Source organism: Phragmites australis, chromosome 1 (genome assembly GCF_958298935.1).
Source record: "Phragmites australis chromosome 1, lpPhrAust1.1, whole genome shotgun sequence".
NCBI lineage: Eukaryota > Viridiplantae > Streptophyta > Magnoliopsida > Poales > Poaceae > Phragmites > Phragmites australis.
Window position 1 is genome coordinate 54,944,681 of NC_084921.1, and position 14,906 is coordinate 54,959,586.

Below are 14,906 nucleotides of genomic sequence, written 5' to 3' on the forward strand. Positions count from 1 at the left end.
ACCACGAGCCCAATAATCGGTCTGAATGTTATCGTTGATCTTGTGTCTCGCAGATGTTGCGGGACGCAACGCCGAGGAGAATTGTGGATTGACAATGAGCTTGCAGCTGGTCTATCTGACGATGAGTTTGGACATAAGTAGCAGCACCCCCAAGGTGAAGTGGTATTGGGCTGGACCATTGTCTGAGCAGTACTTCCCGCGTCTTCGTTGCAATGGCCGACTCACGGTCGGACACCCCGAGCTGGGCTGCCTCTTCTCGCGGGCGAGTAGAATCAGAGAATAAGGTTGGGGTGTCTGACCAAGGCAACCCTAAAGGTGACAGCGTTGAGGAAGAAATCGTGCACGATCGATGGTAGCTACAATTACGGCGTGAACGGTGACGGAGCTAGGATTAAAATTGATCTATGACGGAGAAGATAATGTATGTCATTCCCTCTAAGTAAAAAATACATGACAAAAATTACGGCGTGAACTGACCGACGACGGATCTAAGATTAAAATTGACCATGACGGATAAGTTAATCTATATTACTCCCTCTAATAAAAAATATATGACAAAAATTACAGTGTGAACCGGTGGTGAATTTAAGACTAAAATTAAACCTATAATGGAGAAGCTAATCTATGTTACTCCCTCCGGTAAAAAATGCATGACGAATCTACACATATTGTATCCACAGCCGGTCGAAGGAGAACTCAACGATGAAAAATACAATAAGCCTAATACCACATGCAACTTGAGTGTGGACGTAGTCTTAATCTTTTATGCTTCACCGTCGTACTCAGAGTCACTCTCCAGCTCCTAATATGAAAATTCAGTACACAAGTTTGACTAAAGAATTTTCATTACTCAAACAAACCCTAATACTACTTAAGAGGTTTGGTAGATGCTTAAGAAAAAAAATCAAGGACCAAGCTATATGGTTTTAGTTTTGAGCGGAAAACCAATTTTAAATACCGTGGAATTAGGTGTAACTCATGGTTTGAAACTATTGAATAAAAATCAAGTTTAATCATTAGTTATTATTTGGGGAAGCGTCCGGGGTACCTTAATTCTTTTGGTGCCCTTTCTTTCTTGTTGTACTTTGTTATCATGACACTCAGAAACATTGTTTGCTAGAAAGGCAAAACAATCATGCAATGAAGTGTACTGATATTTAAAAATTTGCATAGATTCTACTATTAATCGCTAAGAACATTGATTCTATCATCGACAATTAAACATATTGTTTGCTAGAAAGACAAAATATTTGCCAGATGAAGATCAAATTGCTAAGGACGGTCATAACCATCGCTCCTATTTAAACTATTTAAAATGAGGAATACATTTGAGAATTCAATTCCTTTTTTTTCTAAAAAAAGAAGAACGGTGAAACGCCTCCAAAATCACACGGCATTGGGGCCGGTTGGGATAGGCTGGTAGCCATCGTGGTGATCCGACGAGTCATTGCTGGAATCGACAGGGATGCACTTCAAGATGGCACCAATCACCAGGCTGACTGACCCGATCAACAGACTGATGAGCCACAGCCTCAAGCTAAGATGAACCGTGCTGGCAAACGTCCCCAGGAGTTCCACGATGATCACCTGGAATGCTACGGTGGCGCCAACGACCGCCGAGAAGATCCAGCTGCTGAAAATGCCGCTGAAGACATTGATCTTCTCCATCTCCCTACTGTTCACCTCGTTGAAAACCTTGTGCACCGAAGAGCAGACATTGTAAATGGAAACAGTAAAAATTCAGACCACGGCATTTAGTTTCTTTAGAGGCTCCGGCAAGATGTGTATGTGTGTACCTGGCAGAGCACAAAAGTGTTGAATATGAACGTGTTGAGCAGGGCGTCAGCGTGAGCGCCGTTCATCTGCAGGAGGCTCTTCCCTCTGAAGAGGAGAACGCCGAGCACGATCAGCTGGTAGATGCTCTGGCCGATGATGTTCCTCCACATAACCTTGGTGATGAAGTTGTCGCCTCTGCCGACCGGCGGCCTCTGCATCATCGCCTCGTTGGGGGGCTCCGTTGCCAGCGCCAGCGCGCCGAGGGTGTCCATAATCAGGTTCACCCACAGCAGTTGTACAATGGTCAGTGGGGCGCTTCCTGAATCGTTGTTGTTCAGTTATCACAAGAAGCAACTCAGAGGGTGTAGCAATCGTTGTTGTTCAGTTATCACAAGAAGCAACTCAGAGGGTGTAGCAATGTGACATCGTAAGATAAGTAGAGATGGTGTGAGGAATGGCGTGTTGTCTGCACCTGTGAAAGATGCAGAGACGAAGTTCACCATCAGGGCGACAACATTCACCGTGAGCTGGAACTGCACAAACTTCTGGATGTTGATGTAGACGGAACGACCCCATTTCGCAACGTTGATGATGGTCGAGAAGTTGTCGTCCATGATGATCACGTCGGCGTTCTCCTTGGCAACCTGAGCATTCGCAAACGTGAAGCAGTCCGAAACATCGAGTCGAGCGCTCATGAATAAACATACTACAAACCTCTGTCCCAGCAATGCCCATGGCGAGGCCGATGTCAGCCTCGTGCAGCGCCGGCGCGTCGTTTGTACCGTCGCCGGTCACCGCCACCACCTCGTTGAACATGCCCCTCAGGTTGGTCACCAGCGTGTGCTTGTCCAACGGTAGCGATCGAGCCATCACCTGCAGACACAGTAAATTAGTCGCCTCAGTGTTCGCAGTGCAAAATTCCTCAGAGAAGGAGGGCACGAAGCTACGTGCCTGGATTCTGGGTATGATCTCCCTCATCTCGTCAGGGCTCTTCACCCGGAACTCGGGCCCCTCGATGGCGATGCCGTCGTCGGTCAGGATGCCGCACTCCCTCGCTATCGCCTTTGCCGTGTTGATGTTGTCGCCGGTGACCATACGGACATTGATACCAGCGGCGTGGCACGTCTTCACGGCCTCCCTAACGCTCGGACGGAGGGGGTCCTTGATGCCGAAAACTGCAATGAGAGTGTACCCGTCGCTGGGAATGTCGTTGCCAGTGCCGACGTCCTGGTACGCCAAGCAGAGGGTGCGCAGTGCCTCGCCCGCAAACGCGTCGATGGCGCTGGCCACCCGCTTCGTCTTTGCTTCTGTGAGTTTCTCGATACCACCGGTGCCGTCAATGACGCTAATGCACCGCTGCAGGACGACCTCGGACGCGCCCTTCAGGAAAGCGCGGGGGCGGCCAGCGGCATTCGGGGACGCGACGACCACGGCCATTGTCTTCTTCACCGAGTTGAACGGTTCCACCTTGAGCTTCTTGGCGCCGGCGTGCTCGACTTTCATGTGCTTCTCCACCTCCAGGCCAAACTCGAGGATGGCCGTCTCGGTGGGCGTGCCCATGATGGTGGTCTTGCCGTCCTTGTCCCGGACGATCTCAGAGCCGGAACAATGGAACACGCCCTCTAGTAGCACCATCGAAAAATTCTCTGACACTGACGATTTGAGTTGGTCGAAGCCCTTGGCTGTGCTCACGGTCTGCGCCGCCCCGGACGCCCAGACCTTCTCGACGACCATGTGGTTCGTGGTGAGTGTGCCGGTCTTGTCGGTGCAGATGCAGCTCGCCGACCCCATGGTCTCGCAAGCCGAGAGGTGTCTCACAAGCGCGCGCTCTTGCATGAGCTTCTTCATGGCGAACGCCAGGCTGAGCGTGACGGCGAGCGGGAGCCCCTCGGGCACGGCGACGACGACGATGGTAACCGCGACAGCGAAGAAGTTGAGTATCGAGAGCGCGTCGGCGACCCTCCACCGCAGCAGCCCGCCGGGCGCGTGCGCCTTGCTCACCAGGAACCGTGCCATGAGCACGGTGAAGGTGAGCACCGAGAACGCCAGCCCGATCTTGCCGATGATGGTGGCCACGCCGTTGAGCTTGACCTGCAGCGGCGTCTCGTCCTCGCCGCCCTGGCTCAGGGTCTCCATCAGGTTCCCCCACTCCGTGCGCATCCCGACTGCCGTCACCAGCATCCGCGCCGAGCCGTCCTGCACCTTGGTCCCGCCGAGCAAGAACGGGTTCGCGGTCGACACGTTCACCGGCTCGCTCTCGCCGGACAAGCTCGACTCATCCACCAACAACGAGTAGCCGTCGATGTACAAGCCGTCGGACGGCACCTGGTCGCCGATGGACAGGTGGACAATGTCGCCGACGACAATGTCGTAGATGGACACCTTCTGCCGGTACCCGTCGCGGGTGACGTGTATGTCAATCTTCTTCTTCTCGTTGTCGAGGTCCCGGAACTGCAGCGACTGCCTGTAGTCGCTGGCCGCCGTGATCATGACCACGAGAAAGATGGTGAGCATGATGCCGACGCCGTCGTACATACCGCTCGGCCAACCCTCGGTGGCGAGGCCGATGACGACGGAGATGACCGCGCAGAAGGCGAGGAGCATGAGCGTCATGTCCTGGCTGGCGTCCCACAGGTACATCCAGAACGTCCTCGGGGGCTTCTCGGTGTACTGGTTGGTGCCGTAGACCTCGGCGCGGAGGCCGGTGTCGTCAGACTTGACGCCGTCGGCGAGGGAGACATTGACCTTCCGCGCGATGCCGTCGAGGCCCTTGTGGTGCCTCAGGCTCTTGGCGTCCTTGCCGCGCACCACCGAGGCCAGCTCCTCGGCGCTGATGGAGAGGCCGCATTGCCGCGCGATCTCCGGCAGCGGGTGCTCCGTCTTGCGGGCGGCTGCGGCGGATCCCGGCATCGGCATTGTTAGGATCAGAGGAACAGCACAGATTGATCCAATCCGAATTGAATGTGGTAAATTGAGAGGATGTTCTAGTGTACCGTCGATGAACTGCAGTGCAGCCTTCTGCACGTAGAGTGCAACACGAAGCTTCTCCTGTGAGTGAGCAAGCAACATTTTGAGTGTTTGGGTGTGGACAGGCACGAGAGCATATTAAACATGTTAGTTATTTCCAGCTAGATACTAATTAAAAAGGAAATATCAATAAAATGTCCGTTTGTTCTGTCATGCTGTAATGTTGACCAGTAAAATTTCTTCATTCAATAAGTTTTCTTATCAGACAAACTTAAATGCGTAACAGAGCAGGACACAATGCTATTAGTTAGTCTTCAAAACCTGAAGACCTGACAATTAAAGCAGCTTAATTCTTTCATGTAGGTTACACAAAGAGGGAATTGATGTACTGTGTGCAATAACAATAAGAATTATGGAGCACGGGAAATGCAAACCACTTATCTCAATTGTTCATCTCTTTCACTTGATACTTAATCTTTTGATTCTCTTTATCTACCTCATAATTTTTTAACTACTTCTCCAGTATGAACCTTAATGCAAATGAATAGTTCTGATAAACCGTATGTGAGCATGCACATGTGAAAAATTCCGAAGCAGCGATTCACAGGCACAACATCTATTCTTCCTGCTTCGTGTTCTGAATTGAACTCTCTTGTCAGTCCCTTGACACGGCTTAAAATTCAGAAGCAGGTACTGGACTTGGCTGTGTTTAAATACAGTCAAAGAAGGCACCTTCAAGTGTGTATTCTTAATTAATGAGATCTTAAACTCGTATTTACAGTGCAATTTTCCGTTGTACTCTAATCTAATCTGTGCACTAAATTGAAAAAAGATTTTGACCAGAGCGTTAGGCCACAGACTTACCTGCCATAACAGCCATTGTCATAACTCATACATGTACGTTGTGCATTGTTTTCGAAAAATATGCACGATGGCAGCGTATCTTTTTTTATCAGCGGCGTATCTTTTTTTATCAGCCATATGTGTTGCGCATTTTCTTTTCAAGAATACGCACGAGGGTGGCATGTCTCTGTATCAATAATATATGTACAGTTCATTAGTTTTTGGAGAACACGCACAAGGGCATGCAGCGCATCTTTTTATCAATGATACGTTGTGCCTTATTTTTTAGAGAATACGCGCGTAAGTGGCGTATCTTTTTATCAACCGTATCTGTTATGCATTTCTCTCTCTCGAGAATATGCACGAGGGATAGTGTATCTTTGAATGCGAAATTTTCACTAGCCTTTACACACAATCAAATCCATTATTTGCGTTGAAATTTATGCTGGAGAGATATATGGAAAGAATCATATGGTAGATTAGGAAAATCAACATATAAGATTTGCATCAGGTGGGATAAATGAACAGTTGAGATAAGTCATACTTTCACAAGTCCATGCGGAGTTGTATTTCCCATGTTTATATAAACCATATATGTTATCCATTATATCAACCATATATGTTATCCATTATATTTCTAGAATACACACTAGGGAAGCATCATGTTAACCATATTTGTTGTGCATTATTTCTAGATGCAGGAGGACATCGTATCTTTGTAGCATCAATTATATATGTTAACCATATTTATTGTGCATGTGCTGATATGCATAAGTTGCAGTTGCATATCTAATTCAATTAATTTTATGCTTTTAATCTAGCCGTAAGTGCTAGCTGGCTAGGTTAATTAGGGAGAAGATTAAGTAGAAATCAATCAATCATGGTAGAGGTGAGCGAGCGACCGACCTGGATCTGGCGGCGCTGTGTCTCGGCCTTGGAGCGCTTGTCGAGGTCGGGGACCATGCGGAAGCGGCGGCGGCGGTTCTTGACGAGCGTGCCGACGGCCTCCCGCCACCGGCGCTGCGCGTCCTCCGACGGGTTTTTCGCCGGCATCTCGAACCTCTTCAGAAACTCCATCGACTTGTTCCGGAGGTACGCCATGATCGACCGATCGACCAACCGAGCCCGCCTTGTCTGTGATCAATCGCCACTAGCTACCTTCCAACTGCATGCGCACGAAACAATCAAGTCCGAACCAGAACCTCCATGGCTGGCCCTCTCTCTCACCCTTGCAGCTCTCCCTCTTCTTTCTCCCTCCCCCGTGTTTGTGTTTTGCTGTTGTGGGTCGTGGGCATGCATGCATGCAGGCATTGGCTTGCTTGGAGTGCCACTTGCCTTGCCGCGGAGTCCGGGGGAACAGGGAGCGATCTGCTGCTGCTGCTGCTTCGACGGGATCAAAACTGCCACAACCTCCTATCCTAATCGATCTCCGGCCCCATGCATATCGTGGATAAATATAGCAACGCCGATGCATTGCTTCTCATGTTTAACGAGACACCCGGACTGCATATGTGTGTGTGTGTGTATATATATATATATTCTGTTTTGTCTACGCATGTGGTATTCGTATCCTCTTCCCAAATTGAATTGAATTCCAACCCAAGGAATTGTACTGAACAAATCGCTATACTTTGCTATCTAATGCAAATAACATCGATTTTAGTGCGGAGCACCCATCTCATTTTAGTAAAAATCGACAAGAGTTAGCGTTTACAGCTCCAAGTACGTGCCATCAAACGCACTGAAAGCAGAACCTCCGCAACAGAACAGGGAAAAAGTGTTTCCTATCATACTTGGTCGCTATCCTACTGTGACGGGAGTGGAGTAAAATTTGGATGGCACATAAAGGAATAGTATATATATATGTTTCAATGGCATACAAGGAATTTATTCTAAAAGATATGTTTCATTCACTACCTAGAACTCAAAAATATAGAAATCACTCCAGCAGAACACCAAACTCCAGATCCTTTTCAGGTGTAGCATGTTCTGCCTCCTTCAGCGTCCAGGGAGACCACCAGGTGACGGTGCTGCAAACAGCAACTCGGTGGTTCTTTATCCACGCCCAGCCCCAGCAAATATTGTTTCCCCTCCATAGTTCCAATACACTGATTTGGTACTCCAGCTTGGTCTTAGGGCATAAAAGCTTCCAGTTTTTAGCATAGCACCGTAATTCCCTAATATCCGACCAAACTGCATTCCATAAACAGAGGCATTTCTTAGTTTCCACAACCTCAGCGAGGTGGCACGACTAACAAAATTCAAAGCAGAAACTTCTTATAACAAAACCAACACTTAGAAACAGATTCAAAATTAGCACCAAAGCTCCTCCTCAAAGATTTCATGAAAGGGCAGTAGGCATTCCCAGCAACATCCACTCGTAGCACTCGGTGGCAATTGTTGGTATGAAAAGCATTGACAAGTATTTCTGATTGAAGCATAATCAAATTACATATTGGAGGTGGCAAAAACAAATTATGGATTGTACAAGACTACAATTGACTTGATATTTTCGGCTAAACTACCTTGATCGTCACTATGATTCTGAGTTTCTGAAGTTAGAACAAAGCTGCATACTTGCTCCATAAAATCCATGGAGTTGTTGTTTCACGCATGTTTGAACATCTTCATGCTAAGCCAATGCAGATAGACAGCCACGATTATCACAGGAAGCGTCAATGGCACGAGTAGGCAGTAATACCTGTGAATTACAAAGCAAACTTGTCAGGTGAATTTGTAAATCAATTACAAAATATATGTGGTTACACGAACCTCGCTCTTTCCCAGGGAGCAAAAACCAAGAACATCCATAAGCACGGCAAATGACACTACTAGCTGATTAGATAATACTACTAAAAAGTTAGTACATAAATGAACACTCTATGCTCAAATATCAGTTGGCAAAAGAAAAAGAATTAGATAATCATCAGCCCAGGCTTCCTCACCAATCATTTTGGATTACATCCAGAAACCGGTTTTCATATGATGGCAGCAGCTTGGACACAATGGCGACGTAGAAGAAACCCACGAACAATGTGATGCCAAACACAATGAACGCCAACCCTATCAGCTCATTTCCAGAAAAACGCATCTCTGGATCACCAACCCTTTAGCCTCTGATGTGCAGGCCGGCCTTCTCGGGGGCATCGATTGGACCTTCAGCGCTACTAAAAAAATCCGCCACTAACTGATGGAAAGAGAAGGATATGGATTTGATTGCTCGTATCAGTAAAAAGATCTCCCGGAACAACCCAATTTAAGGGAAAATAAAAGGAAACTCAATCGGAGCAAGTTAGGGTTCATACCAACAAAAGGAATCAGTCACGAGCAGGAGCGGATCTACCACCCGGCGAGCTCTGGCGGCCGCCAGAAGAGGGAGGAAACCGTCAGAAACGCAGTCTCTCTCGATCAGCATCAGGGGGGTAGAAGGGGAGCGCTCACGTTGCGATGGGCGACGCGTGCGCAAGGCAGAAGCCGCCGGCTGGTGGATGGGCGACGCATGCGCAAGGCAGAAGCCGAGACCGAGAGCGCCGGCCGGTGTATGGGCGACGCGTGCGGAAGGAAGAAGGCAGAAGCAGAGACCGAGAGCGGGGACGGCGACGAAGACGAGCGAATATTTCTTTGGTGGCTTGCTTGCCGAACGTGGTTGGACGCGGGTTCGACGGCGTCGGCGCTGGGGAAGAGGACGGTGGTGCGAGCGCCTGAGCCGTGCTGGTTTCAGGTCTAGTGCTGGCCTTCGGATAATCGGACCGGGCCTGCTTTTGACGGAGCCAGGCCCAACATATTTAGCCCCAAAATAAACAAATATTTTTCACTCACACTACTGATCAAAGGATTTCAAGCGCTCGGTGTGACCACGCGCCGACGATGGGGAGGCGTGTTTCGCCGGCGGTTCGTGGCGGGAGATTGATTCGGGGGAGGTTCCTTTCTCGCCGGCTTTAGAGGTTCGGGAGAGAGAGGTTGGTCTAGTGGAGGAGATGAACGTGGGAGCGGATCAGTTAGCTCGTAGCGAAGGACGATCAGTGTGCTGGTGCTGATGTAACGAGCTCTAAAATAGAGTAGTTAGCGCGGTGGGACGGGGTGTCACCGACCGTGGGTGGATTAGACGAGATGGTGGGAGAGTGTGCGCTTGATAGGTCAAGAGAGTGCGGGGAAGAAGAAAGCAAGAAATGTGTTGATCGAGATTGGACGGATGAAAGGTATTGCCTGAAAACAAAACTAAAAGCAGGCGTACGAAGAATACCATCCGCTATATATATATATATTTTTTTTCAAAATTTCTCTAAAGTAATATGCATATGATTGGTGCCGTTTGTGCTACTGCCTCACCAACACGGGCAGACGTCTCGAGGTTTCAACTGCTGAGTTCCGAATGGTGCATCGTATAAGATAGATTCATACTTTGAAAACCTTTATGGTATTTTTAGACAGAAACCCTGTAAGTTTTAGCTAAAGCTTCTTTCAAAAGTTGTGTGGAGTAATGTCTGTCGTGAGAGACCACAGTGTGTACAGAAGTTTTTGTTGGGCACAAATCAACATTTAAAAACGTGGTGGAACAAATTACGCTTCGGAGGAAGTGGAGCAATCAAACGTGCAATTCAATCTTCGAAATTCATTTCATGAAAGCATGGAGAAATGTACTAGGAATAGCAGTTGTGATTTGAGCAATTCAAAGAGGATACTAATATTGAAATGTATGCCATGATAGCATTGCATGCCACAAAGCTGGAAAAAGGAAACATAAGTGGACTTCCAGCTTTGCAATATCAAACTTTCGATATGTATCCTACATGAAAACGACGGGAAATTTAACCAGCAAGTCTACTGGGACACAAACTCTGCCTCTCACAGTGTCACAATTCACTAGTTAGTCAGCTCCATGATGGCAGTGACGATGTCACCATCTGCAGCCTTCAGCGCCTTCACTGCCCTGGATCTCGACACGGAGGCCTGCGTCATCACAAGCTCAATGTCCTTTGGCTCAACACCAGTCTCATCAACCTCCTCGTCATCCTGGGCTGCTGCAGATGGCTCCGCCTTTGAGATGCTGCTGCTCGGGTCTGGTGCCTTGAACTGCTCAGCAGCTTGAGTCTGCAGCTGCGAGCTCAGATCCTCAATCTTTGCCTCCCCAAAAATCACATAGGTGTCTGAATTGGGGCTCTTGAAGACATCTGGTTTTGATATCACGAAGAGCATCTGGAAATTTGGAGAAAGTAAAGCAACTGCAACAGCACTATTAACACAATGTGTCAAGAGGACGAATGGAATTGCAACAGTTGAAAGCTCACGTTCTTGCTCTTTTTGATAGTTACACGGCTCACGCCAGTGATGGTCTTCATGCCAAGTTTCAGCATGGCTTTCCTGCTCTTTTTCTCACTCCTACTCTGCTTAGACCTTCCACCAGCATCACCTCCTGGTGCTGGAAAGCATAAAAGTTTATCAGATTTTGCAACTACAATACATTTTACAAAAGGCCAGAAATTCATATGACTGATCATTATTTTCACTCATCAGCAATGGAAAGTGCAACATTCTTAAAATGCCTCACTAGACTGAAACAAAACTTGAGAGTTAATGATAAAAAAATTAAGCATCTTGAACTACGTGCCCCTCTTAGTTTTGTCACCTGAGCTCCTTGAATAAAGAAAAAACTCCATTATAGCTTAACATATTAAATAATGAAATGCAGGACAAACAAATCCATCCATCAAATTCCACCTAGACTACTATTGGGAATCAAGATATGACATTCAAGCAGTCATCCACTGTCATTAAATACGTAATCTATCATTAACTTACCTGGTAATAGATATAGATGTTGAGACAAGGTTGCAGACACAGTTGAGAGGTAAAGACATTCAAAGCAAACAGCAAGCGCTACTTCATAATAAAACTATTACAGAAATAATGGAACATTTGGAATTCTGGACATGGGGGGGGGGGGTTATAAGCAGCTTATGTTACTTCAATCAGTAAGAGGTCGAATGATCCATAATAAGAAAAATATGGAGTTATAGCATTAATGCAGGAACAGATCACATCAAAACCGCTTGACAATGAAATGGGTAATTTGTACTCAACACTAGATAAATTAAAGAAATAAAGGTCGCTCCTTAATCCCAAAATAAGTATGAACTTGATATTTTTATGTTAGAACAAGGACTAAACTAATAATATGATATATTATGCGTATTTCTGTAGCTAAAGCAACTAATACACTAAATAGGAAGTCAATATACCCTCTGCATCATCGTCGTCGTCATCCTCATCATCGTCTTCATCATCGTCATCCTCAACAATAGGCTCATCTCCCTGAGAGAATGCCAAAAGAAAGAAAGAAAAATGTAATTTGACTGCCACGATCAACAAGCAAGACCCTTCCAAAAAAGGATGTTTGTGAATTTGTCTACAACACCAGACTTAGACACACGAGAGTAAGTACTGGGAGAAGATCATAAAAGGGAAATGATAAATAAGGTTTTGTGCAGAAAAAAGCGAAGCAATCAGCATTTCGTTGAGAACAGAAGTATTTGCTAATACAAAGTGCACGCTGCTATGTATTGCTGCTACCAGAAATACGTCCAACAGTGCAAGTGCAAACACACAAGATATTGAGGCTCTAAATAAACTTCCAACACTAAATCCTTTCATCATTGCAAAACTCATGTGTGCCCTGCTCTGCGCTATTGCACTTTGTGATAGATAACCATATGCTTTGTACAAATAACAGAGCATCTGTGCACGAAACAACCAACAAAGTCATCACAACAACAGAACAGGACAGCACGAATGTGCGTAGAATCTAAAATCAATGTACCCGAAGATCATCCAAAACCGCCACCCTTCAGAATAGAAGCTTCGCTCACTGAAACGAACTCCAGGTTGCAGGAGCCAACAAGAGATCATCAGAAAAGTATAGTGCAAGTACCGCACCCTCAGTTCTCCAACGAACGCTCTCCAACCTAGTCGACAAACCAGATCTAGCTGCTTAATAAATCCATGATCTAAATAAACACACCGATCTAGGGGGCTCCATAAGCACAAATGATGGTATTTTCGAGCTGAGAAAGAAGCCACCAAATTGATGGGGGTAGAGGACGATCACCTCGATCTTCTGCTCCTCGAGCTGCGCGCGGAGCAGCTCCTCCTGCGCCTCGGTGGCCGTCATGGTGGGGCGGCTGGAGCGGCGACGGAGTAAAACCCTAGCGGAGGAGGAAGGGAAAGCGGAAAACCCTCGGATCGGATCGGATCGGATCGGAGAGCAGCAAGACTGCGACGGTAGAGGAGACGGCGCGTTGACTAGTTTAGTAGTGCGTGCTCGAGAGGGTGGGGCCTGGGGTTCTTCTCCCGTTGATCTGGCCCGTGAGGTCTCGATCTGACGGTTTGGACAGTTTGGTCCGTGAATATATGTTATCTTAGTATTTGAGGGGAAAATAAGTCACGCCAAGTCACAAAATTATTAAGTTAATTTTAAAAAATAAATTACTTATTGTTATAAATATCTAATGGTCTAAATTTAAATAAAGAGTTTATACCAAATACGATTAACAATTAGGTAATTCGGAATTAAAAGATATGAGAAATTAACCATTCGATTTCTCTACAGTTTAGGAAGAAAAAATATAAATAAAGAGTCTAAATAAAATAAAATAAATAATAATTGAAATTAGGGTTATAATAGAAAAAAGAAGAATTCATATAAAATATAGTCATAGAAAAAAGTATTATAAACATTAAATACCTAAATAAAGATTCCATGTAAAATACAATTAATCAATAGCTAAAATTTATAATAAAAATAATGAAAAAAATCAAAATTCTTATTAAGATAATAGATTAAGAAACACAGTGTAGCTTAAGGTCATCGCATCAAGCAGGTAGCAGACAAGATATATCACGCAGGTAAAGCAAATATATTTTTATTTTGATTGGGTTGTCTTACACCTGACGCACAATTTTGACAATTGATAAAATCATATACAAATTGAACCAATACATATATATGATCTAGATACAAGTTTGAAGCATAAATAATTTCCTCTTTGACTAACATAAATTTGATCTCTTCTTCTATTTTTATGCATTTTGTAACTAAATAGCACTAACTTTGTAAAAAAAAACTAAAGCGATTATTTTTTAATAAAAAATTATCATGATAAAAATATTAAATCAAGACTAGTCACCACCTTACTAGTTTGCTAGTACGATAAATCCCCCTCAGTCCCTTTCCTTTTCCAAGCTTAAGTTCAATACTATGAGGAGGCTGTAAGAAGCTTGTGTAACTAATGTTTTTACTCTTTTTTTTTCTTGAATATACATGAGGACTACATTGTTGTGTTTTTTTCAAGCAAACTGGGCGAGAAGTCCTGACCTTATTTTCATTCAAAAAGCGTGTTATGGTGATAAAAGAGAGATTTTCTACAAGTTTTACAATCCCCCAACTGAACTAGTGCTCTAATCAATGTTTATGTCATTATCGATGAAATACAGTGATGGATGCAGCGAAGTTGTGAAAGAGAACTGATATACTTTTTATTCATCCTCCTCTATCTCCTTTTACTTTTCTTCAACTTCCCTTGCAAAAAATGAAAAAAGGCTATCGGTGAGTGGCAGTGGCGGATCCACGGAGGGGCTCTGGGGGCTCAAGCCCCCCTACGATGTGCTGCCCCTGAGGAGGAGAGGAAGAAAGAAGGGGGGCTGGAGGAGGAAGGAGGAGGGCTGAAGGAGGAAGAAGGAGATCAGCCCCCCTTCCACTCAGACCTGGCTCCGCCACTGGTGAGTGGTATCGGCCGGTAGGAGAGGGGCTTGAATCCATCTTTGATGAAACAGATCACGAATCATCAAATCAGGTCGTACTTTGGGCAACTGGATTTACTCGGGCCGCTGTATAATATAATAAAGGGCAGATCTCAAAGCGGTGGCAATGCAATTGCTGGTATTATAAAATTGAAGAGTACATGCTGAAAATGACGCGGGAATTTACAAATTATACCAGTGCGTACCGACAATTCAATGAATGAAACCAAAGTAGAGAATAAATTAAGTGCAGTACACTATCACCGTACATTAAATCTTAATCGGTCATCAACATCGTAATAATAATCCCAATTAAGGCCCCTTGATCCGTGAAAGCATGGACGGTTCATCGATCTCAATGTCCACGGACCGACAAGGCGAGAACAGAGAGCCCACACGTGTGCGCTGCACGCACGGGGAGAAGCTGAAGAAACATCTCAGTCTTCTGGGAAAAATGCACAACCCCCCATAAGTCACTCCATTTTTCAGATTCCCCCCATAAGCCATTTTGTTGCAAAACCCCC

General features: G+C 45.7%; 3 protein-coding genes and 1 pseudogene across 4 annotated transcripts; 1 reads left to right on the top strand and 3 right to left on the bottom strand.

Moving 5' to 3' along the window:
- Positions 1-1,386: 1,386 nt before the first annotated feature.
- LOC133891018 (calcium-transporting ATPase 1, plasma membrane-type-like) lies at positions 1,387-6,854 on the bottom strand. Of its 2 annotated transcripts, none has more exons than XM_062331713.1 (7): positions 6,493-6,854; positions 4,772-4,824; positions 2,728-4,603; positions 2,491-2,649; positions 2,249-2,420; positions 1,797-2,095; positions 1,387-1,695 (listed from the first exon to the last, which is right to left on the bottom strand). In XM_062331713.1, the coding sequence occupies exons 1-7, from the start codon at positions 6,685-6,687 to the stop codon at positions 1,387-1,389; spliced, it is 3,063 nt and encodes a 1,020-aa protein (XP_062187697.1). In that variant the 5' UTR covers positions 6,688-6,854. The 2 variants fall into 2 exon arrangements, with proteins under 2 accessions (XP_062187697.1, XP_062187688.1); XM_062331704.1 differs by having other exon boundaries at positions 2,728-4,667; positions 4,770-4,824.
- A 557-nt stretch (positions 6,855-7,411) lies between these two features.
- Positions 7,412-8,630, bottom strand: LOC133928708 (uncharacterized). The gene is made up of 3 exons (XM_062375164.1): positions 8,112-8,630; positions 7,907-8,014; positions 7,412-7,779 (listed from the first exon to the last, which is right to left on the bottom strand). Exons 1-3 carry the CDS (start codon positions 8,179-8,181, stop codon positions 7,526-7,528), a joined length of 432 nt encoding a protein of 143 aa, XP_062231148.1. The 5' UTR covers positions 8,182-8,630; the 3' UTR covers positions 7,412-7,525.
- Positions 8,200-8,774, top strand: LOC133886380 (uncharacterized; annotated as a pseudogene).
- Positions 8,775-10,245: 1,471 nt separating this feature from the next.
- Positions 10,246-12,871, bottom strand: LOC133928715 (nascent polypeptide-associated complex subunit alpha-like protein 1). Its single transcript, XM_062375172.1, has 4 exons — positions 12,692-12,871; positions 11,826-11,898; positions 10,875-11,005; positions 10,246-10,782 (listed from the first exon to the last, which is right to left on the bottom strand). Exons 1-4 carry the CDS (start codon positions 12,752-12,754, stop codon positions 10,450-10,452), a joined length of 600 nt encoding a protein of 199 aa, XP_062231156.1. The 5' UTR covers positions 12,755-12,871; the 3' UTR covers positions 10,246-10,449.
- Positions 12,872-14,906: the final 2,035 nt, after the last annotated feature.